The sequence below is a fragment of the Panicum hallii genome, chromosome 9, assembly GCF_002211085.1.
Source record: "Panicum hallii strain FIL2 chromosome 9, PHallii_v3.1, whole genome shotgun sequence".
Taxonomy (NCBI): domain Eukaryota; kingdom Viridiplantae; phylum Streptophyta; class Magnoliopsida; order Poales; family Poaceae; genus Panicum; species Panicum hallii.
Window position 1 is genome coordinate 63,366,960 of NC_038050.1, and position 19,180 is coordinate 63,386,139.

At 49.4% G+C, this 19,180-nt stretch overlaps 7 protein-coding genes across 14 annotated transcripts; 3 read left to right on the top strand and 4 right to left on the bottom strand.

Annotated features, from left to right (window-relative positions):
- Positions 1-248: 248 nt before the first annotated feature.
- LOC112877808 lies at positions 249-1,522 on the bottom strand. Its single transcript, XM_025942177.1, has one exon. It carries the CDS (start codon positions 1,519-1,521, stop codon positions 799-801), a length of 723 nt encoding a protein of 240 aa, XP_025797962.1. The 5' UTR covers position 1,522; the 3' UTR covers positions 249-798.
- Positions 1,523-2,648: 1,126 nt separating this feature from the next.
- LOC112872956 (14 kDa zinc-binding protein) lies at positions 2,649-4,807 on the bottom strand. The gene is made up of 5 exons (XM_025935990.1): positions 4,650-4,807; positions 4,038-4,095; positions 3,289-3,378; positions 3,007-3,124; positions 2,649-2,923 (listed from the first exon to the last, which is right to left on the bottom strand). The coding sequence occupies exons 1-5, from the start codon at positions 4,703-4,705 to the stop codon at positions 2,856-2,858; spliced, it is 390 nt and encodes a 129-aa protein (XP_025791775.1). The 5' UTR covers positions 4,706-4,807; the 3' UTR covers positions 2,649-2,855.
- A 1,040-nt stretch (positions 4,808-5,847) lies between these two features.
- LOC112877303 lies at positions 5,848-6,798 on the top strand. 2 transcript variants are annotated; one of them, XM_025941554.1, is made up of 3 exons: positions 5,848-5,997; positions 6,084-6,099; positions 6,170-6,798. In XM_025941554.1, the coding sequence occupies exon 3, from the start codon at positions 6,200-6,202 to the stop codon at positions 6,512-6,514; it is 315 nt and encodes a 104-aa protein (XP_025797339.1). In that variant the 5' UTR covers positions 5,848-5,997; positions 6,084-6,099; positions 6,170-6,199; the 3' UTR covers positions 6,515-6,798. The 2 variants fall into 2 exon arrangements, with proteins under 2 accessions (XP_025797339.1, XP_025797338.1); XM_025941553.1 differs by lacking the exon at positions 6,084-6,099.
- Positions 6,799-7,352: 554 nt separating this feature from the next.
- On the top strand, positions 7,353-12,386 carry LOC112874566 (spindle pole body component 110-like). Of its 2 annotated transcripts, none has more exons than XM_025937946.1 (5): positions 7,353-7,457; positions 7,847-8,198; positions 8,600-10,553; positions 10,847-11,053; positions 11,880-12,386. In XM_025937946.1, exons 2-5 carry the CDS (start codon positions 7,873-7,875, stop codon positions 12,210-12,212), a joined length of 2,820 nt encoding a protein of 939 aa, XP_025793731.1. In that variant the 5' UTR covers positions 7,353-7,457; positions 7,847-7,872; the 3' UTR covers positions 12,213-12,386. The 2 variants fall into 2 exon arrangements, with proteins under 2 accessions (XP_025793731.1, XP_025793732.1); XM_025937947.1 differs by having other exon boundaries at positions 8,600-10,544.
- A 217-nt stretch (positions 12,387-12,603) lies between these two features.
- On the bottom strand, positions 12,604-18,160 carry LOC112874569 (tRNA-specific adenosine deaminase TAD2). Of its 2 annotated transcripts, XM_025937954.1 has the most exons (8): positions 18,040-18,160; positions 16,740-16,946; positions 14,327-14,369; positions 14,028-14,095; positions 13,761-13,920; positions 13,560-13,662; positions 13,240-13,343; positions 12,604-12,847 (listed from the first exon to the last, which is right to left on the bottom strand). In XM_025937954.1, exons 2-8 carry the CDS (start codon positions 16,911-16,913, stop codon positions 12,807-12,809), a joined length of 693 nt encoding a protein of 230 aa, XP_025793739.1. In that variant the 5' UTR covers positions 16,914-16,946; positions 18,040-18,160; the 3' UTR covers positions 12,604-12,806. The 2 variants fall into 2 exon arrangements, with proteins under 2 accessions (XP_025793739.1, XP_025793740.1); XM_025937955.1 differs by lacking the exons at positions 16,740-16,946; positions 18,040-18,160 and adding an exon at positions 14,201-14,238 and having other exon boundaries at positions 14,028-14,094; positions 14,327-14,506.
- LOC112874568 (octanoyltransferase LIP2, mitochondrial-like) lies at positions 14,622-15,532 on the top strand. Its single transcript, XM_025937953.1, has one exon. It carries the CDS (start codon positions 14,661-14,663, stop codon positions 15,354-15,356), a length of 696 nt encoding a protein of 231 aa, XP_025793738.1. The 5' UTR covers positions 14,622-14,660; the 3' UTR covers positions 15,357-15,532.
- Positions 15,496-19,180, bottom strand: LOC112874567 (octanoyltransferase LIP2, mitochondrial-like). 5 transcript variants are annotated; one of them, XM_025937952.1, is made up of 3 exons: positions 18,839-19,180; positions 16,740-16,819; positions 15,496-16,534 (listed from the first exon to the last, which is right to left on the bottom strand). In XM_025937952.1, exon 3 carries the CDS (start codon positions 16,414-16,416, stop codon positions 15,721-15,723), a length of 696 nt encoding a protein of 231 aa, XP_025793737.1. In that variant the 5' UTR covers positions 16,417-16,534; positions 16,740-16,819; positions 18,839-19,180; the 3' UTR covers positions 15,496-15,720. The 5 variants fall into 5 exon arrangements, with proteins under 5 accessions (XP_025793737.1, XP_025793734.1, XP_025793736.1 ...); XM_025937949.1 differs by having other exon boundaries at positions 15,496-16,582; XM_025937951.1 differs by lacking the exon at positions 18,839-19,180 and adding an exon at positions 17,087-17,147.

Below are 19,180 nucleotides of genomic sequence, written 5' to 3' on the forward strand. Positions count from 1 at the left end.
TTATGTAGCCATATGTATTTGTTTACGACTCAAGCACTAGAATACTAGAACAATGATTACAAAAGAATTGACTTTTACATATATGATATCACAAACCGAATGTATATTATAAAAATATAAAATGCGTACATGATGTGAAATATGGTCAACCAAGTCCATGACGGCATATATGGTATCACAAACTCAAGATATATAAAATATATTACATATATGATATCACAAATTCAAGATATGTTTGGACGGGCCCTCTTAAGTTGTTTATGAGTTGAAATATCTTGAATATCAGCATCCTTCCCTAGCACTCTTTCAAATGTGACATAATCTTCTAGGAAGAATTCTAGTTCTTCAACTGTCGTAGTACTTGAAGGCTCATTCAAATCAAGATTCTCTTCAATGTCTTCTGGTTCTTCATCTTTAGCTATCGTATTATGAAGTATGATGCAAGATAGCACAACTTTCTCAAGATGTCCCCGATCTTCAATATGCAAAATCGATGGCGCAAGACCAAATGCTTGCTCTTCGATTCTTGCTGTTGTGCAAATAACTTGTCCTTATCGGTGATGGGCAATGATATCAACTTCACAAATATAGTCCATTCTGGGTAAATTCCATCTGCAAGATAATAACCTATGTTGTACTGATTCCCATTGACCATGTATTGCACCCGAGGAGCTTGACCTTTTAATTCTTTCATAAAAAGAGTTGATTGGTTAAGAACATTGGCATCATTATTAGAACCAGCAACTCTAAAGAATGCATGCCAAATCCAAAGATCATGAGAGGCCACGGCCTCAAGTATTATGGTTGGGACTTTTTGATCACCATGAGTGAATTGGCCCTTCCATACATTGGGATATCGTTTCCACTACCATTGCATACAGTTAATGCTCCCAAACATTGGAACATGCCAGGAAAACTTCGACTCTCACCAATATTAAGCAAACACTCTACAGTAGGGCACCTCAAATAGTATTCACCAAAAACTGCAATAACACCTTTGACAAACATCTTCATTGCCTCTAATCCAATACTTTCACCAATCTTTAGATGTTCATCTAGATGATCTGCGGTACTGCCATTAGCTAATTGACGAATAGCTACTGTACATTTCTGCAATGGTGTTAGACCTTGACGATGAAGAGCATCAACCTTTGTAGTGATATAATCAGACCATTTGCTTAGCTCATCAACGATGCGTAGAAATGGCCTTGACATACGAAATCTCCGACGAAAAATATTGGCAGGATACAATGGATTAACTGAAAAATAGTCATCTACCAAAAGTCGATGATACTGCTCCCTTGGCCTTTTGATATACTGCCTCGGACCACTTCGAGGATCATACGCCACTTCTTGGAGAGCTTCGATGCTACGCTTCAGAATTTTGGTTGCATCGTCGACGACGTCACCTATAATTTCTTCCTCGGCTAGGAAGTCATCAAAGGAGAACTCATGGAGGTCGGTGGTGTTGCTTGGTGGATCAGGTTGGTCAGGAAAGAAAGGATCACCCTGTTGTGACATGTTGTTGTCGCCGGGTGAGAGAATAACGAGAGAGAAAGGATGGCCATGTCTACCATATATAGGTACAGCAGCATGTCGTTTCACACTCTGAAAGATTCATTCACACTTGTGTACAGCATTCACACTTGAAGCATGTCGTTTCACACTAAAAAAAGAAGAAAGCATTCACACTGAGAGAAAGAAAACGTGCACAATCTGTACAATTGTGTTCATCGCCAAAGTAAGCATGACAGATATCATAGATGGTTGAACAAGGTACAATGATAGATAGCATGCTCACACAAGCATGTTAGATTGAACTAAACCTCATCATTGTTACTGAATAGCTTCTTCTCCATCATCGCCAAATTCTTATCCCTTGTAGCCTTTGATTCTTCTGTCATCTGACTTGTGTCTTACTGCAGCAATGAATTATAAACTAGCAGCATATTTGCTTCCTTTTCCTTTTATGCTGTCTTGAGTTTCATCCTTGAGATTTCAAGGTGCGCACCTGTGGCCTGCTTACGTTCTTGCGTCAATGCAACTATCTTGTTTATATGTTCTCCTAAGATTGCAAGACCTTCATTAATCTCTTCAGCCTTGCGCTTGCCACTGCGTTGTGCCTTGGCTGAATCTCTCCCCATTGGACGCTTCGAGCCTATGTCATCATCAACAGGTATGGGAAGCTGTGATTGCTGCTTTTCTTTCTCCAATTGTGCAACATATGCACACCATTTGGGCTGGTTCTTGAGAGGAGTCCACCAATGAATCAGAGTGAAAGGCTTCTTATACCAGGCTTCAAACATTTTAAGTGCCTCATCCATCAACTGATCATCGGACGCCCCAATCTTACTCACTCTAGTCGCCAGAAAGAACACGAAACTCCACTCAGAAAATGGATTATTGGCTACACAAGAAGTCACGAATTCTCTCAAAAAAAAGAGAGAGAAAGAACAAGAAACATGGTAATGGATTATTGGCTACAGAAGAAGTCACGAATTCCAGTGGGAACCGAAGGATCAAAGTTTAAAGGCGCATCAGCTGTGCTAAGTGCACACAACTAAGCCAATGAAGGTACCGATGCTACTGAACAAAGAGAAGTAGCGACACTTGCTATAACACTGAGCAGATCAACAAGGCAAAGACAATTTAATGAGCGGATCAACGGGGACAAGTCATCCATGATTCCAACTTCCAAGTTCAAGTTTCTCGTCCATAAATCACAGCAGGATGGTTCCAGTAACTCCACAAATACAGCACAAGTTCAACACGCTAAATTTTGTGGGAATTACATGAATTATTCGATAGAGATGCAGCGTCAATCCTCGCCATGGAGATTGATCAACACAAGATTCTTAGCCTGGCGGCCAGTTCATCTGCCTGCCTCCAAGGAGATGAACGTGGATGTGGTAAACAGATTGGCCTGCAATTGAAGCCATTGGGCGGTTAATGGGGTGAGCATCTAACAGAAAGCTGTTTTAAGGGCATTCAGTCAGTAGCACATACATCCACTAGGGCCATCATTGATGACAACACGGTAGCCATCTTCGAGTCCTTCCTGCTTCGCAATTACTTTGGCAACATAGAGGAGATAGCCAAGTATCTCAACGTGCGTCTCTTCCGCCTAGGAAGTGGGGAGACGGGAACAAATAAGGCTCGTTTCTTTTGACTTTTTAAATAAGAGCTTTTAGAAAACTGGGGTAATACACAGTGAATGATCTGGTTATAGAAAGAAGGTTTAAATTAACGGAAGGCATAGCATGTTAATCGAAAAATAGTAAACTGTACCTTCGAAAGTCCAGTTAATCCATCCTTGACTTTGGGAATGATTAGGATGTGTGTTGGAGCTTGAGGGTTGATGTCTCTGAAAGCCAAGACCTGTAACCAAAACATCAAAGATTTGAAGTTCAGATATTACAAAAAAGAAATTTGCAATCTACAACAAAATAAGCACCACAAACTGGAACAAAATAAGCACCACAAACTGGGCCGAAGAGTTAAGCAATACACAAAGCGACAAACAGCAGAATTCAACTGAACACCCAGTTTACTCGAAACTTGCAATTTAGTAATCCGTTACACAGTAGTTTCTGGCAAAATGGAATACTGATTCCTATAATCCTATACCAATGTAATGCCCCTAACTGACTCCTATACCACTGTAAGGCCCCAACTGATTCCTATACCACTGTAAGGCCCCTTAAAAGCATCCACAGATCAATTTTTTTTACATACACTAACCACCATGACGACTGACATGGTGATCCAGTAAGTTAATGATGCAGTAAGAGGGACTGCTTGGCTACGTTCATAGATAGTAACTAACGTTTTCCAACATGTTAATTCAACACATGGGCATCTACTGCATTCTTATACTAGTTGACAACAACCTTCTAACAATAGCAAACATCAAATTCTTCAGTACAGTAATTTTCACAGTACCCTGTCCTAAAGATAAGCACATATTCGAATTAAAATGGACCACCACAACATTCTCAACCTAATTGAGTATAGAGAAAAGAAATACCATACAGTACCTTCTCATCCTCATAAACGACAGTAGACGGTATTTCCCTTTTTATGATCTTATCAAATCTGCAGATGCAAAAAGTTTCAGAAAGTAATATGCTTGCCAAAAAAAAGAACTTTCCTGTGCATTGTGTTGATGGAAATATCCTACCCCTTCTGTGCATTTCCTAGATTTTTTTAGCAAGAGTTCAGATTGTTACTGCGAAGCACCATATCTTATTGAACTCGACCTTCTCTTTTTTGCATGTTTTTAGTTCTTACTTCTTAAGAAAGAGCTGATCAATTCAGCAGGACAATGTTCCTGGAGCCAAACAACTGGCCTCGCATGATTCAAAGCAATATCTATCGTTAATTCATTATTCATTAGACTGGCCCTAAGCTTACGCGAACCAAATCTACGGGGCCCCTAACTTATCCGAAACTGGAGAGGCAACTCATGACATTTTATAAGATTTAAACTATCCAAAACAACAATCTCCCAAGTCTCCAGCGACAGATCAAGCGGCCACCATCGAAACACTTCGGTATCTACGAATCAGGGGGCGGTATTTGGATCAAAAACCGCGGAGAAAAGGGCGGTCTCCTGCGTATACGCGAAAAAAAAAGGACAGGGAGTTCACATGGTGGGGTTGTCGTTGGGCACGGCGGCCAGCGCCGCCTCCTTCTCCGATGACATGGTGAGGGATCAATCGCGTCTCCGAGCACCAAGTGGTCGCCGCCGGAAGTGTTCCGTGGATAAAGCCCCTGCCCCTCGAAAGGACCCGAAGAAACCCTCGCTTTGTCAATTTACCACTCTACCCTTCTAAAAAGCTGTCTCACGGTTGCAGAGCAGCTGAGGAGGTGCGTCACGCCCTTGGCATTTTGGTCATCTTCTGTCAACGCGTGGATTACGCCGACCTGTGCAGAAAGCAGATATGCTGCGGAACCTGTGTTTGCCCTATGTTAACGTAAGAACCGAGTACCAATGTGTCGTCGTACGCGTTTGAAATCAGATCAGCAGATAGAGCTCCACTGAATTCGTACTGTCACTGCGCCTGTATGCGAGTTTCCTTTGCAGGATCCGACGAACGAACCGCCATGGTTCAGAATTCAGAAAGACAGAAGAAGCTCAGAGATAAAAGGAGGAAACTAGATCCGTTTTATCTTGGCGTTTGGAGTCCACCTTTTTTTTACTGAAATTTGGATCGTGAACACAGTAAATCAGTCTGCCAGGTAGCAAAGCCGTGGGTCAGGGATGCAGCGGCAATGCAGGCGAACTACAGTTGAACGACTGGTGGTCAATCACCTTCGCTGGCACCGGCAGTCAAGGCCTGCTTCTCCTACCTTCTCCAAACACATTGCGGACCTCCCAGGAGGATCTTTGGATACCCAATTGACTATGCCTTTCACACGGAGTTTCAATGGTCAATGGACATCGAAGCCGCCATGAAGTTGGCCAACAAGTCATGCCTGCGGGGTGGTTGGTCGCCCTCAGCCTTTTCGTGCCTTGTTGGTTGTTGCATGGCAAGGGTAAGATCCAGAGGAGGTTGACTGATGCGCTACTGGCTATCGTCCGGGTTGTCTAGCAGGACGTACTCTGAATCCGTACGCGTCTCTGATACGCATACGCTGACCACCACCAGGAGAGCGTATGCTAAGCATCTGACAGACTGACACCATTGCCAATGTCATGGTGAGGTTTCTTGAGCCTACCAACACGTGTCTCCAATGCTAACTGCAAATGAAAAAAAACAATATTGGCCTGGTCCAACGAGCCGGCCGGTTTGAGTTTTAGAGGCGCTTTTCTTATTCTCCCTGTCTGATGAGTCGACGCCCACCGTGCCGACGTGCCAGACGCGCCGCTTTCCGCGCCTATTAAACCGGCCTCTCCTGCATCTCCTCCCAGGTTCCAAGAGTTCAGCGCAAGCCCCAGTCTCCTCTTGATTCAGATTTCAGGCTCCACCCACCTTCCCTGCAGACCTGACTGAGGTACGAACAGACCAACTACTACATCTTTGCTGCGTTCATCGACTTTATCCCTCTTCTTCTTCATGAGAAATTCATTGCTGTTGCAGAGCTCGTTTTCTATAGGTGAATTTGCGCCATGAGGTACGAACAGACCAACATGATTTTGGCTGATTTTTTTTTTGGTCATGCGCAGTGAACTTCGATCGCCGGGGAGACACTAGCGATGGACGGCGGCGACAGCAGCCCGGTGATGACGGACAGCGAGCGGCGGGCGTACCGGTACGGGCACCCGGCGGCGCCCAGGCTGCGGGGCATGCGCAAGTCCTGGTCCAACGACTCGCTCGCCGGCTACGGCAGGGCCTCCTGCGTGTGCGCGCCCACCACGCACCCGGGCTCCTTCCGCTGCAAGCACCACCGCCACGCCGCCACCAACCTCGGCGCCGCCGCCGCGGCCCCCGCGCCCGACGCCGAAGCGAAGCACGACGAGGCCCAGCAAACGGCGCCCGACGCCGATCAACAAGCGGACAAGTCGTCGTGAGGCTCTCCTGCGCCGCCGCCGCCGCTTTGCTTTGTACGTCTGGGGCCGTCGTGCGCTTACACGGCGCACCCTGGCGCGCCGACGTCTTCCTTCCGTGTCATTTTCGAGACTTTGGTGTGGAGGTTTTTTTGTTTTATTTTTTCTTTGTATGCTTTGCAAGATTTAGAATAATGAAGTGCTGCGCTGCCGGCTCAGCATGGCAAAATGACGTGTAAATAAAATTTTTCCTTAGTCTTTTTGAAAAGAGACGTGTACAATAATTAAAGAGTGTCGATTTTCTCGCATATGATCCCAGCATTCCCACACGATCCAGCAGGCGTACAAATAGCGCTTCTTTTTTACTCTCAACTTTTTGCCTGCTACCTGATCGCCCCAAGAAAGAAATCCGAAAGAGTTGCGCTTGTTAAAAATTTATGGACCGTAGCACGTGTAATTTTCGGCTGTATGCCAACTCAAAGTATATTTCAAAATATTTTGATTGTATCATTTAATATTTTGATTGTAACATTTAACATCTGGGATTTTCAATGTCAGCATTTTGATATTACAATTTCAACATTTGAGCATGAAATGTTAAATATATGTTAAAATATTCTCCACAAAATATTGAATTAAGCACTTAATTTTTTTGAAAGGTAGATATTTATGGAATAATGGATTACTAAAAGTATTAAAAGAAAGGTGACCAAAATAAAGGACGGAATAGTAAGACACTAAGCTAGGCTGGCCCCTTTCTCGCGCGCTGGGCCAAACTGGGCTTTCTGGTTTGCTTTCCTATGCTGGCTGGGCCTGTTCGACGTGGAAACAAAGAAAACATCCAGCTGCTCTTTCCCACGCCTCTCTCTCTCTCTCTCTCTCTCGGTATTCTTCTTTCTTAGCGGCGGCGACAGAGCGAGTGGCGCCGCCCTTGCCAGTCCGTCGGACGCTTCGCCGGGCGACAAGGGTATGTCCGCCTATTCCCTTCCCTTCCTTTCGTGCTGCGCGAAATCGAACACCCAAACCCCCTAAAGTATGTTGTTTGTATTCGGATCCTATACCGCGTCCGCCCCTTGTTCTGGTCTGGTTCGATTTGGCTCAAGTTCTTCAGTGCGCCCAAGACCTATCTTAGCTGACGCCATAGGACCGGGATCCAAGGCCCAAACTATTTTTGAAAATTTGAGAGTTCAAGTGTTCAACTAAACCCCCAACATTCATGCCACACAAGTCGGGGTCCACCCCTAGTAAATTTTATTTTATTTCCCATCAATGCCGTGCTTTCATCTGGGGCAATTCCATCTTCTCAGTTTGTGGCTGCTATCTTCTGCTGAACCCGATATTTTCTCCATGCAACAGAGCGTTAGTCATCCTGGTCCTGGAATATGAGAAGGTTCTTCTCATTTCGCTCGTTCACAAGCAGTGCCGGGAATGGCAAAGCAGCACCGGCAAATGATGCCATGAACGAGAACAAACTTGATGAAGGTGGAACTGGCAGGGCTTCCCAATCTCCTGGTGCACGGTCATTCCGATCAAGAAGCCGGCATGGTGCATCGAGGAATGAGGAATCTTCCCATCCACAGCTCAGGAGGTCCTTTTCATTTTCATCATCAGCCATTGATCGTTCCTTGGATGAAAGGATGATGTCACGCGATATTCCGTGTTCTATGTCCAATGATTCTGATGCGCCTGGTCATATCGGCGAAGTGGAGTAAGTAACCAAAGTTCACATTTCACCTATACTAGCAGTTCAAACAGTCAGAACTTTCACTATTATGGCAATGGATTCTAGCAGTCAGCCAGTCACTCTTTGGGGGGAAAATAAAGAAAAAAAGGAAAAATGAGATAAAACACCATGAATTATTTTTCTGTAGCTGTTTGGACATTTGTTTGCAATTGATGTTTGTTATGTGCACTAAATTTGACGACATATCATCTTTGTCGCGGACATAATCTGCAGCAACATTCAGCTTGTTCTTTTAATTTAATCTGTGTGTTATTGTTAGAAAATCTGCTTTGGGTCTCACTGTTATGTTAATAGCCGGTACACCTTTCATGGATGATATTTTATTTAGCATGGCTGTAGATATCACTAAGAAAGGTCATTATCAGGTGCTACACATGGTCTCCAGAAAGACACCCCAGCAGAAGAGAATACACAATAAAGGTCCCAAATTCACATGGATTCCAAGAAACTGACTCATCTCATTCAAGATGCCAGTCATGCTCAACAGGACACTCTCCTGTCAGTTCTCCTGTTGCGTTAAAATGCAGGCCTGCTAGGTTGACCAATTTATTGAATAAGAATGAGGTGCTAGATCTGTACATCGATAGTGAGCAAGAAGTTACCAGATTAAATGAGAAACAGAACCAGAAATTCCCCATCAGATCTACAGCTCCATACTTGGGGCAGGGACGGCCACCACGGCCACATTCTACAGCGCCATCTTCACCAACATTGCGTAAAGAGATTGTTGAAAGCCCCTCCAACATTGATATTGATGATGCCTGGCACTCCCAACTTGCTCATGGGGGGACTAACGGCACCTGCAAGGTTGCATCTATGTGTCATGGAGGTGGCCATGATGCAAGACATTTTAAAGTATCTTCTGAGAAGCTTTCACATTTTGAAGAGCTCAGATCACAAACTATGACTACTGTGGAAGATATCTATGAGGACTTGCAAGATGTACGACCTCCATCTCCATTCTTCTACAGCTCTTCAACGGATCCTGTTTCTAGTGCTACCTCGAGATACTTTGCTGCAGACATTAGTTGTCATGAGGAGTCTCATGGTGTTCATGATTTCAGATTGGAACAAGAGGCTGATGAAAAGTTGCTTCAAAGAGCTAAAGAAGTTGATGCATGCTTTATGCTTTCTCCACTAGAAAACAGGAAGCTTAATGCACTCAGGGACAAGAGGTTGGATTCAACTGAAATGTTGCAACTCATTCAAGGTCTGATTGAAGATAGAAAAATGTTGGCATCTGAATTATCTTCACAGATTAAGGCACGTCTTACTGAAAGATTTGCAACCAAAGAAGAATATAAGAGATCCAAGTTAGAATTAGAAACTAGAACTAGAAGGCTGGAAAAGGAGAAGATCGACATACAAAGTAACTTGGAGACAGAATTGGATAGAAGGTCAAGTGATTGGTCAGTCAAGCTGGAGAGATCTCAATTTGAAGAACAAAGACTACGGGAAAGGGTAAGAGAGATTGCAGAGCAGAATGTGTCATTTCAGAGAGAAATTACTTTGCTTCAATCCTACAAAGTTGATGCTACTAGTAGGATTAAAAGTCTAGAGCTGCAAAACAAGCATCTGGACAATGAGTTACAGAAAGTAAAAGTTGATCACGAAAACCTTCACAACTCCTTAGTAGAATCGCATGATAAACTTGCTCAAGCTATAGCGGAAAGGGATAAAATCCGAGAACTTTTAGAAGACAAAGCGGAGGCCAATAAGGCGTTACACAAAATTATTGCAAGATTACAAAGGGCATGCAACGAACAGGAGAAAACAATAGCTGGCCTGAGACAAGGATTCGGTGCCGAATTAGAAAAGAGAGCTGCTGGAAATAGTGATATGATAAACAGAATGCAAATGGAACTTAACAGACTTACTGGGGTTGAACAAAATCTGAGAAAAGAAATTCAATCCTGTACCCTTGAGATGGAGTCTCTTAGGCAAGAGAATATAGCGATTTTAAATCGTCTACAAAGGAGTGAAGACGGAGTGAATTTTTCCACAATTCTTCTTGACCAGGAGCTTCATGCTAGAGTGGAAAGTCTGCAGACACAAGCTTTATCATTACTTGATGATGCTAGCCAACTTTGTGCCAAGTTGTTGGAATTGATCAAACCAAAGAGTAGCAAGAACAGTGGTGATGTTGATGCATTAGTAGTCATCGAGCATACTCTAAAGTACCAGAGCATGAATGGAGGAATTGAGAACGTAAAACAGAGGCTGCGTGCAATTAAATCCCTGCTGACGGAGAAACAAAACAAAGAAGAGACTAGACAGAGTGCTGGAGGTTGTCTTCTGGGACAAGAAAAGGTATCCGGGGTATGACCCATCTTTGAGTTTCTTATGTTTAGAAATAATATTGTGGTCTTGATATCTTAACTCTTTAGATGTTGTTAGTGGTATTATGACTTTCATTTAGAGAATATGACAAACATTTTCTTGTAAGTCATATTGTAATAAATTAATACTGTGTGGGTATTTTTTGTGTACAATATGAAAAGACATTTTCTGAACATGGAGCAAGTTGCTGAGACAAAATAATAACTTGTGAAACTGAAGCTATTATCAGAAACTCAAATCAATCCGCGTTTTTTTGTATTTATTTTATGCAGGATGACATTGAAACTAGGCTAAGAGAAGAAGCTGTGATCAGTAGAATACTAAAGGAGAAGCTATTGTCCAAGGAACTAGACATTGAGCAATTGCAGTCAGATCTAGCAGCTTCAGTTAGGATCCAAGATGTACTGCAAAATGAGATCCAGAGAGTTCAAGATGAACTACGTTGCCTTACACACAAGTCTAAGCATTTGGAAGTTCAGGTGACCTGAAAACCTTGTGCCCTGAAGAGTTTTTTTTTTCCACAATATTTCTCCCTTGTCAAAATGAGTCTTAGGTCGTGTCGCTGTACGCACTATTTGTCGTTCTGACCAGTCTTCAACTAAGGGGGTGTTTGGATCCAGGAACTAATCTTTAGTCCAGGTCACATCGGACATTTGGATGCCAATTAGGAGGACTAGACATGAACTAACTGTAAAACCAATTGCATAAATGGAGACTAATTCACGAGACAAATGTATTAAACCTAATTAATCCATCATTAGCATATGTTTACTGTAGCACAACATTGTCAAATCATGGACTAATTAGGCTTAATGGATCCGTATCGCGAATTAGCCTCCATTTATGCAATGGGTTTTGTAATTAGCCTATACTTAATGCTCCTAATTGGTGTCCAAACATTTGATGTGAAGGAACTAAAGTTTAGTCCCGGGGAACCAAACAAGCCCTAAGCCAGCAAGAGTGAGAAGATAGAAGTGCGTATGTAGGAGCTTTGGGAGATGCACCTGAGAGGGAGATGTATCGGGAAACGAGCGAGCTGATCTCTTCAGCAAGTGCTAGCGCGGGCTGTTTAGTACTGTTCATCATATAGAATAATGTTTATGCTAGCTCTAAGCCAGCCCGTTGGAGGAGGCCTAATATCATCTAAGAAATTCCTAAAATATGTTGTTTCTATCTTCATTCAGTATCCTTCTAAAGGTGGATAGTCAAATATTGCCATCTATAATTTTTCACTTCGTTCTGCTGATATCGTTAGCATGCCCATGATTCCAATGCCATCTTTGGTTTCAACTTTGCACATTGCAGGTTTCAAAGAAAGACGGGACAATTAACCAGATCGAGCAGGATTTCCAGGAATCTGCTAAGGAGCTGACTGCTCTTCGGTGCATGCTCAGAACAGTAAGTGATGAAAGAGATGTCTCGTGGCAGGAATCAAAACAGCTGAAAAGAACTGTCAATGGCTTGCAAAATGAAGTCGCTTCACTGAAGCAGAAGATTAAATTGCTTGATGAAGATATAATGCTTAAGGAGAGCGAGATACTGCTTCGGGATGGTGAGATTTCAATATTAAGGGACAGTATTGACAAGCCGTTTGACATCTGCAGCCCTCGGTCCCTGAAGCAGTTTGGCTTGGAGTAAATTTGCTCAGAACAAATAGCAGATCTTGATTTTGAAATGGATGTTATTTTCCTTTCTGCACAAAGATAATAGCTTTTATCGCTCTTTACATAGAGTTCATATACTTGTGAACACTGAACCACGGCTCATAACCGTGCTCGTTTAGCCAATACAATATATTCTGCATTTTAGCCAGTCTTGCTTCTTGGTTTAATGGTATTGCTCTGTTGCACGCAAGGACAACCCAGAGGACGCATCAAGGCTTTCGGAACCAATAAAAGCAACTATTGTTTCCATGCTCCTGAAGGACTTGCACTTTTTTTTTTTTTGAAATGGTTCAACGTGTGAGCAACTAGAATGTATCTGTTTCTGCTCTGAAATTCACGCAATTATCTAAGGGTTAAGCATAAAATTATATCTCAAAGCCATTTTTTGCAAAAGAAATGCATATTGTTTTGAGTCAAGTGGAAAAGGTGGCATTGTATCTTGTACATACATCACATCGAAATATTTCTTTCAAGAGTACAAATGATCATACAATTTTGCAGTCAAGTCTGTATGCCTGCGCTCCTGAGATCCTCCACATTATGCTTGTAGTCAAGCTAAAGAAACCTGTCACTGCTGAGGTATTCGTACTGGTCTGTGAGGCCTTGGTGCTGAAAAATGTAGAGGGGAGAATTTTTTTAATCATAACACTGAAAGTTAAATGACATGATATGTTTTTGTTGTTGTTGTGAAATGAAGACTGATCGAATATACAAAATGATGGATACCCGTGCTTGCAATGTGGCATCAGAAAAGTTTCTATATCTACTTTGTAACACAACATCAATACATGGTTCTCAATTCTTTGCATGATCATGAGACGCTTAAGAAAATGAATCATACTAATTGTGCAACAATGCCAGCAAAAAATCATGAGCCAAACTAACTGTGCAAAACGAAATAAGCAACACAGACCTTTTAACTTAGGACCTGCACGAGAAGTCTATGCACAACAATAATTCTAGAAATCACTGTATTAATAGATACATGCAAAAGCACAAACCATTGGGGTTTCCTTGCTCATAGAAACACCTAAAAAGAGCCACTGCCTCTTCAGCCATGATCCCTCCGGTGCATTTGAAACCTTTTGGTCTAGGGGGTTGGCTCCTAGCAAAACAAACACGATGTTGGCCATACAATTTGTTGGTGCCATAAAACCATGCATCACAAGTACGAAAATTGAAAGATCAAGCAAGTTCAACTTTGCATTAAACGAGACACTGTACGCAGCACACTGAAATACCAGCACAAATGAGAACAGGGAATTAACATGCTCTCATGAATATGTCCAGCGAATGTTGCTCCATGCTGCCTTTTACTTACCCTGACAAATCATCTGACGAAGTAGAACCCTGGTGCAGCGACATGATTGAGCCACATCCTCCAAATTTGTCATTGGCACAACCAAAGTATACTTCTCTTATTCCTAACCAAAGAAAGTGAAACAACTAAAATCATAAATACTTATACTACAAAGCAGCTTATACAGGAGAAGATATGATTCAAACACTTCGGAATTCATACCAAGGATCGACAATGCCGTTGCACACATTATACAGGGTTCACAAGTGACATAAAGGTCGCATCCTGCGAATTTCTCCGCAACCTGTGCCTGATCAAGACCCATCTTCTGCCACTCCCGAAGCAGGACATCGATGGCTTCCATCTCAGCGTGTCTGGTAGCCTGGCAGTACGACCAATCACAAGGTAAATGGCATAAGCAAAAGACCACAGAAACACTATAAAACAGACATCTCCAGGCTCCAGCAAAAACGAGAAGAGCAGACGTACATTTCGAGTGGCATTCGTCCTGTTGCTACCAGAAGAAATCACCTTCCCATCCTCAACAATCACGCATCTAATATCAGCAAAGGTAATTAACAAGGACAAAACCACGCAGTTAACAGTTAGCACACATGGAGTTAGGAAACGACTGTGACGGATGAAGCCAAACAAAAGCGTACCCTACAGGGACCTCGAGGTTATCCAGCGCGAACTTCGCCTACACAAATCGATTAAGCCGAAGCCAAGCACCGGAGGTAAAATCATACTTGCTCCAGTGGCAAGATGAGCAGGATTAGCGGCCGTACCTGCTCGAGCGCCCGCTCCATGAACGCCGCCGCCGCGGCCATCCTTCGAAACGGACAGCGAGGAATCAGGTTGCAAATCCAAGCGGAGCAGAGAGGTCAGGATGCGGCCCGGCAATCGGTGTGGGAGCGCGCAGGCCCGGCGATGCGGCGGCGCCACCGGCGCTTGACGCGGGTGGGTTGAGTTCAACCGGTCAACTAGGTCTCTAGAGTTGTTCAGACTCCTCGGCGTCTATTGAGCCCGTGGGCCGTGGCCCATCACTTCGCGTCCCTCCTCTCGCTCACCACGACAGCCAGCGCCTTTCTCCGTTCTCCCCTCCCACCGACCGCGAGGAAGATGGGCGGTGGCGCGAGGAGGGTCCTGGAGGCGTGGAGGCTCGGGGTGGCCAGGTACGGAGACGCGCTCCAGCTCCAGGAGCGTCTCGTCGCGGACCGCAAGGCCGGCCGCGTCGGCGACCTCGTGCTGTCGCTGCAGCACCCGCCGACCTACACCCTCGGCAAGCGGCGCGAGAAGGCCGAGCGCAACCTGCTCGCCACGGAGGCCGAGCTGAGCGCCCTGGGCGCCGAGCTCCACCGCACGGAGCGGGGCGGCGACGTCACCTTCCACGGCCCGCGGCAGGCCGTGCTGTACCCTATCCTCTCGCTCCGCGCCCTGGGCCTCGGCGCGCGGAGGTACGTCGAGGGGCTCGAGTCCGCGATGATCCAGGTGGCGGCACTCCACGGCGTGACCGCGCGGCCGGGTGACCCCGGGGAGACCGGCGTGTGGGTCGGGGACCGCAAGATCGGCGCCATCGGGGTCAGGATCTCGTCCGGGTTCACTTGGCACGGGTTGGCATTCAACATCGACCCCGATCTCGGGTACTTCGAGCACATCGTGCCGTGCGGCATCGCCGGCAAAGGGGTCACGTCGCTGCGGCGGGAGGTGCCGGACGGAGTGGAGCTCCCGGCCGACGAGGTCATCCATGACCAGCTTGTGCAGTGCCTGGGGGGAACTTTGGGCTTCACCGATGTGGAATTCAAGGACGATTCTTAAGTGTTGCTCTATCACCAACTACAGACAGATTCGTGCCTGATTCCATGAAGCAATGTACAAGCTGTTTCGCTGCAGATTTGCAGTAAAGCCAGCTACCTTTTATCGTACATACACTAAAAGTGCCTTGAACACAATCAGATGAAAAAATATTCCAAAAATTGATCAGAAGACATTCTGAAGGATGCAGATTGCAGAGTGTACAGATTGAACGGCGCGTCAGGATTGTGAAGCTGCATCATGAGCGCTTTTAGTGTATGTACGATAGAAGGTAGCTGGTTTTACTGCAAATCTGCAGCGAAACAGCTTGTACATTGCTTCATGGAATCAGGCACGAATCTATCTGTAGTTGGTGATAGAGCAACACTTAAGAATCGTCCTTGAATTCCACATCGGTGAAGCCCAAAGTTCCCCCCAGGCACTGCACAAGCTGGTCATGGATGACCTCGTCGGCCGGGAGCTCCACTCCGTCCGGCACCTCCCGCCGCAGCGACGTGACCCCTTTGCCGGCGATGCCGCACGGCACGATGTGCTCGAAGTACCCGAGATCGGGGTCGATGTTGAATGCCAACCCGTGCCAAGTGAACCCGGACGAGATCCTGACCCCGATGGCGCCGATCTTGCGGTCCCCGACCCACACGCCGGTCTCCCCGGGGTCACCCGGCCGCGCGGTCACGCCGTGGAGTGCCGCCACCTGGATCATCGCGGACTCGAGCCCCTCGACGTACCTCCGCGCGCCGAGGCCCAGGGCGCGGAGCGAGAGGATAGGGTACAGCACGGCCTGCCGCGGGCCGTGGAAGGTGACGTCGCCGCCCCGCTCCGTGCGGTGGAGCTCGGCGCCCAGGGCGCTCAGCTCGGCCTCCGTGGCGAGCAGGTTGCGCTCGGCCTTCTCGCGCCGCTTGCCGAGGGTGTAGGTCGGCGGGTGCTGCAGCGACAGCACGAGGTCGCCGACGCGGCCGGCCTTGCGGTCCGCGACGAGACGCTCCTGGAGCTGGAGCGCGTCTCCGTACCTGGCCACCCCGAGCCTCCACGCCTCCAGGACCCTCCTCGCGCCACTGCCCATCTTCCTCGCGGTCGGTGGGAGGGGGAGAACGGAGAAAGGCGCTGGCTGTCGTGGTGAGCGAGAGGAGGGACGCGAAGTGATGGGCCACGGCCCACGGGCTCAATAGACGCCGAGGAGTCTGAACAAAGAAGTGGCACAATACTCGGACATGTGAAAAATCTACTGTCTGTACCAACATATTAACCACATAAATATGTAGCACACAATTACACAATACTTGCTTATACTTGCTTATGTGATCAAACAAATACACTTGTCCGTACAAAGAATGTAGCAGTTTGTACAAAAAAAAAAGCACAAGCATCAGGTTGAGCGGTCTGTACCTTAGGCCGGAGAAGCAGAGACCGAACCAGACGAGAAACTGCAATAGAACAACTGGTGAAGCCGCCGATGAAACCGTACCCTGCAAAAGAAGGCCGTGGTGTGAGAGGAGAAGGGTGCACAGGGAGTCCAGGATCCTCCCTCCATGCAAAAGAAGGCCGCCGCCCCCTAATCATCCCCGTGCGCCGGCGCTGGCCATGCTCTCCCAGCAGTGGCGGACGCAGGACGACAAACTAGGTGGGGCGAAAAAGACCGGTCACGACAATCTCCTCATTTACCTGTACAAACAATAACAAAATTAGAGCTGCTCTAATTACGTAAACGTGAGGCTGCGAGGAAATAATCTAACCTCGATCGCGGATTGGGGTCGACGGACGGCGATCTGCTGTGAATTGTGCTGAATTGGGGAGATTCAGTGCCTTTTTTTTGGTGGGGGGGGGGGGGGGGGGGGCGGGGCCTCCTGCGGGGCGGGACGGGCGGGCGCTAGGGGGCCTCGGGCGGGGCGGGCGGCGCTCGGGCGGGGGGGGGGGGGGGGGGGCGCCTTCTGCGGGCGGGCGCTCGGCGGCACTCGACCGGGTGGGGGGGGGGGCGCTCCGGCGGGCCCCTCGGGCGGGCGGGCGGCGCCGGGGGGGAGGGGCCCTCCGCACGGGCGGCGCTCCGGGGGGGGGGGGGGGGGGGGGGGGGGGCTCCTGCGGGACGGGCGGCGCTGGAGGGGGGGCCTCGGGCGGGGCAGGCGGCGCGGGGGGGGGGGGGGGGGGCGGGGGGGTTCTCCGCGCGGGCGGCGCTCGGCGGGGGCAGGGGGCTCTGCGTGCTCGGCGGCGGAGCGGGGGGGGGGGGCCTTCTGCGGGCCCCTCGGGCGGGGCGGGCGGCGCCGGGGGGGAGGGGCCCTCCGCACGGGCGGCGCTCGGCGGGGGCGGGGGCGGGGGCGGCGGTCGGGCGGGGCAGGCGGGGGGGGGGGGGTGGCGGCGCGGGGGTCGGGGGGAGGGCGGCTGGCGGCGCGGGGGTCGGGTGGAGTCCGGGAGTGGGCGGGGGCGGGGGGTTTTGGGCCGGGCTGGCTGGGTGGGGGGTGGGCGGGGGGCGAAGCGCCGCCGGATGGTGGGCCGAGGATGGGCCGTGGGCGGGACCGCGGGAAAGAAGTGGGCCGGGTGGTCTGCTGGGCCAAATTTAGCACCAGAGCCTGTTTCGCCCCACCTAATGTTTAATTTTTTCCTAACTTTGCAGTGCACTATAAAAGGATCTCAAAATTTGAGGTGGGGCGATAGCCCACCTTGCCCCCACTGTGGGTCCGCCCCTGTCTCCCAGGATCCTCCCCCTCCCGCGCGCCGGCGCTGGCCCTGCTCTACCCCCCCCTCCCCTCGCGCAGCCGCCTGTCCTGCCCTGCTCTCCCCTCCCCCCCACGCGCGCCGGCGCTGGCCTACTCTGCTCCCCCCCACGCGCGCCGCCGCTGGCCTGCCCTGCTCTCCCCTCCCTACGCGCGCCGGCGCTGGCCTGCTCCCCCCCGCGCGCCGCCGGTGGCCTGCTCCCTCTCCACCCTGCTTCCCACCCCCCCCCCGCGTGCAGCCGCCGCTGGCCTGCTCCCTCTCCCCCCTGCTCCCCCCCCCCCCCGCGCGCCGCCGGTGGCCTGCTCCCTCTCCCCCCTGCTTCCCCCCCCACGCGCGCAGCCGCCGCTGGCCTGCTCCCTCTCCCCCCTGCTCCCCCCCCACCCCGCGCGCAGCCGCCTGTGCCTGCCCTGCTCTCCTCCCCCCCCCCCCCCCCGCGCGCCGCCGCTGGCGCTGGCCTGCTCCCTCTCCCCCCCTGCTCCCCCCCCCCCCCCCGCGCGCACAGCCGGCGCTGGACTGCTCCCCCACCCCCCACCCCCTTCCGCGCCGCCGCTGGCCTGCTCCCTCTCCCCACCCTGCTCCCCCCCCCCCCCCGCGCGCGCAGCCGCCGCTGGCCTGCTCCCTCTCCCCCCCCCCCCCCCCGCGCAGCCGCCGCTGGCCTGCTCCCCCCCCGGCGCGCCGGCGCTGGCCCCCCTCTCCACCCCTGCTCCCCCCCCCCCCCCCGCGCACGCGCGGGCCGGATCTGGGGCGGCGGCCGGTCTACAGGACGGCGGCCACCAAACCTAGCGAGCCACCATTGCTCCGGGCGTTCCTGTGCGGAGCAGAAGGGGGCCGGAGTGGAGGTGCCCGCCGGCGGCTGGATCTGGGGCGGCGGCCGGAGTTCAGGGAGAGGAGGGGGCGGACGGAGTAGGGGGGCGGCGGAGCGGAGCGTGTGCGGGCGACTCACGGGGGGAGAAGGGGGATCGGGCGGGGGAGAAGGGCGCCTGGTTGTGTTCAGTGGCAATTGCGGGTAAATATTCTGCAAGTTCGTGGCGAGGTCTGTATCGTCGTTGCTTGAGAAGCGGTTTCAGAGCGCGGGGGAGCGGGTTCTATCCGATCCTTGCGTTCAACGTGAAAACAGGATC

What these genes read in the sequence shown, in the direction of transcription:
- LOC112877808 (XM_025942177.1), bottom strand. Translation starts at nt 1,521, where the DNA reads ATGTCACAACAGGGTGATCCTTTCTTTCCTGACCAACCTGATCCACCA.
- LOC112872956 (XM_025935990.1), bottom strand. Translation starts at nt 4,705, where the DNA reads ATGTCATCGGAGAAGGAGGCGGCGCTGGCCGCCGTGCCCAACGACAAC. An exon ending in GATTAACTGGACTTTCGAAG is followed by an intron (nt 3,125 to 3,288) that starts GTACAGTTTACT and finishes CCCACTTCCTAG; the next exon opens with GCGGAAGAGACGCACGTTGA. An exon ending in CAATGATGGCCCTAGTGGAT is followed by an intron (nt 2,924 to 3,006) that starts GTATGTGCTACT and finishes CTTCAATTGCAG; the next exon opens with GCCAATCTGTTTACCACATC.
- LOC112877303 (XM_025941554.1), top strand. Translation starts at nt 6,200, where the DNA reads ATGGACGGCGGCGACAGCAGCCCGGTGATGACGGACAGCGAGCGGCGG.
- LOC112874566 (XM_025937946.1), top strand. Translation starts at nt 7,873, where the DNA reads ATGAGAAGGTTCTTCTCATTTCGCTCGTTCACAAGCAGTGCCGGGAAT. An exon ending in GGTCATATCGGCGAAGTGGA is followed by an intron (nt 8,199 to 8,599) that starts GTAAGTAACCAA and finishes GGTCATTATCAG; the next exon opens with GTGCTACACATGGTCTCCAG. An exon ending in GACAAGAAAAGGTATCCGGG is followed by an intron (nt 10,554 to 10,846) that starts GTATGACCCATC and finishes TATTTTATGCAG; the next exon opens with GATGACATTGAAACTAGGCT.
- LOC112874568 (XM_025937953.1), top strand. Translation starts at nt 14,661, where the DNA reads ATGGGCGGTGGCGCGAGGAGGGTCCTGGAGGCGTGGAGGCTCGGGGTG.
- LOC112874567 (XM_025937952.1), bottom strand. Translation starts at nt 16,416, where the DNA reads ATGGGCAGTGGCGCGAGGAGGGTCCTGGAGGCGTGGAGGCTCGGGGTG.
- LOC112874569 (XM_025937954.1), bottom strand. Translation starts at nt 16,913, where the DNA reads ATGATTAGGGGGCGGCGGCCTTCTTTTGCATGGAGGGAGGATCCTGGA. An exon ending in TGGAGCGGGCGCTCGAGCAG is followed by an intron (nt 14,096 to 14,326) that starts GTACGGCCGCTA and finishes TTGCTGATATTA; the next exon opens with GATGCGTGATTGTTGAGGAT. An exon ending in TGAGCAAGGAAACCCCAATG is followed by an intron (nt 12,848 to 13,239) that starts GTTTGTGCTTTT and finishes TACATTTTTCAG; the next exon opens with CACCAAGGCCTCACAGACCA.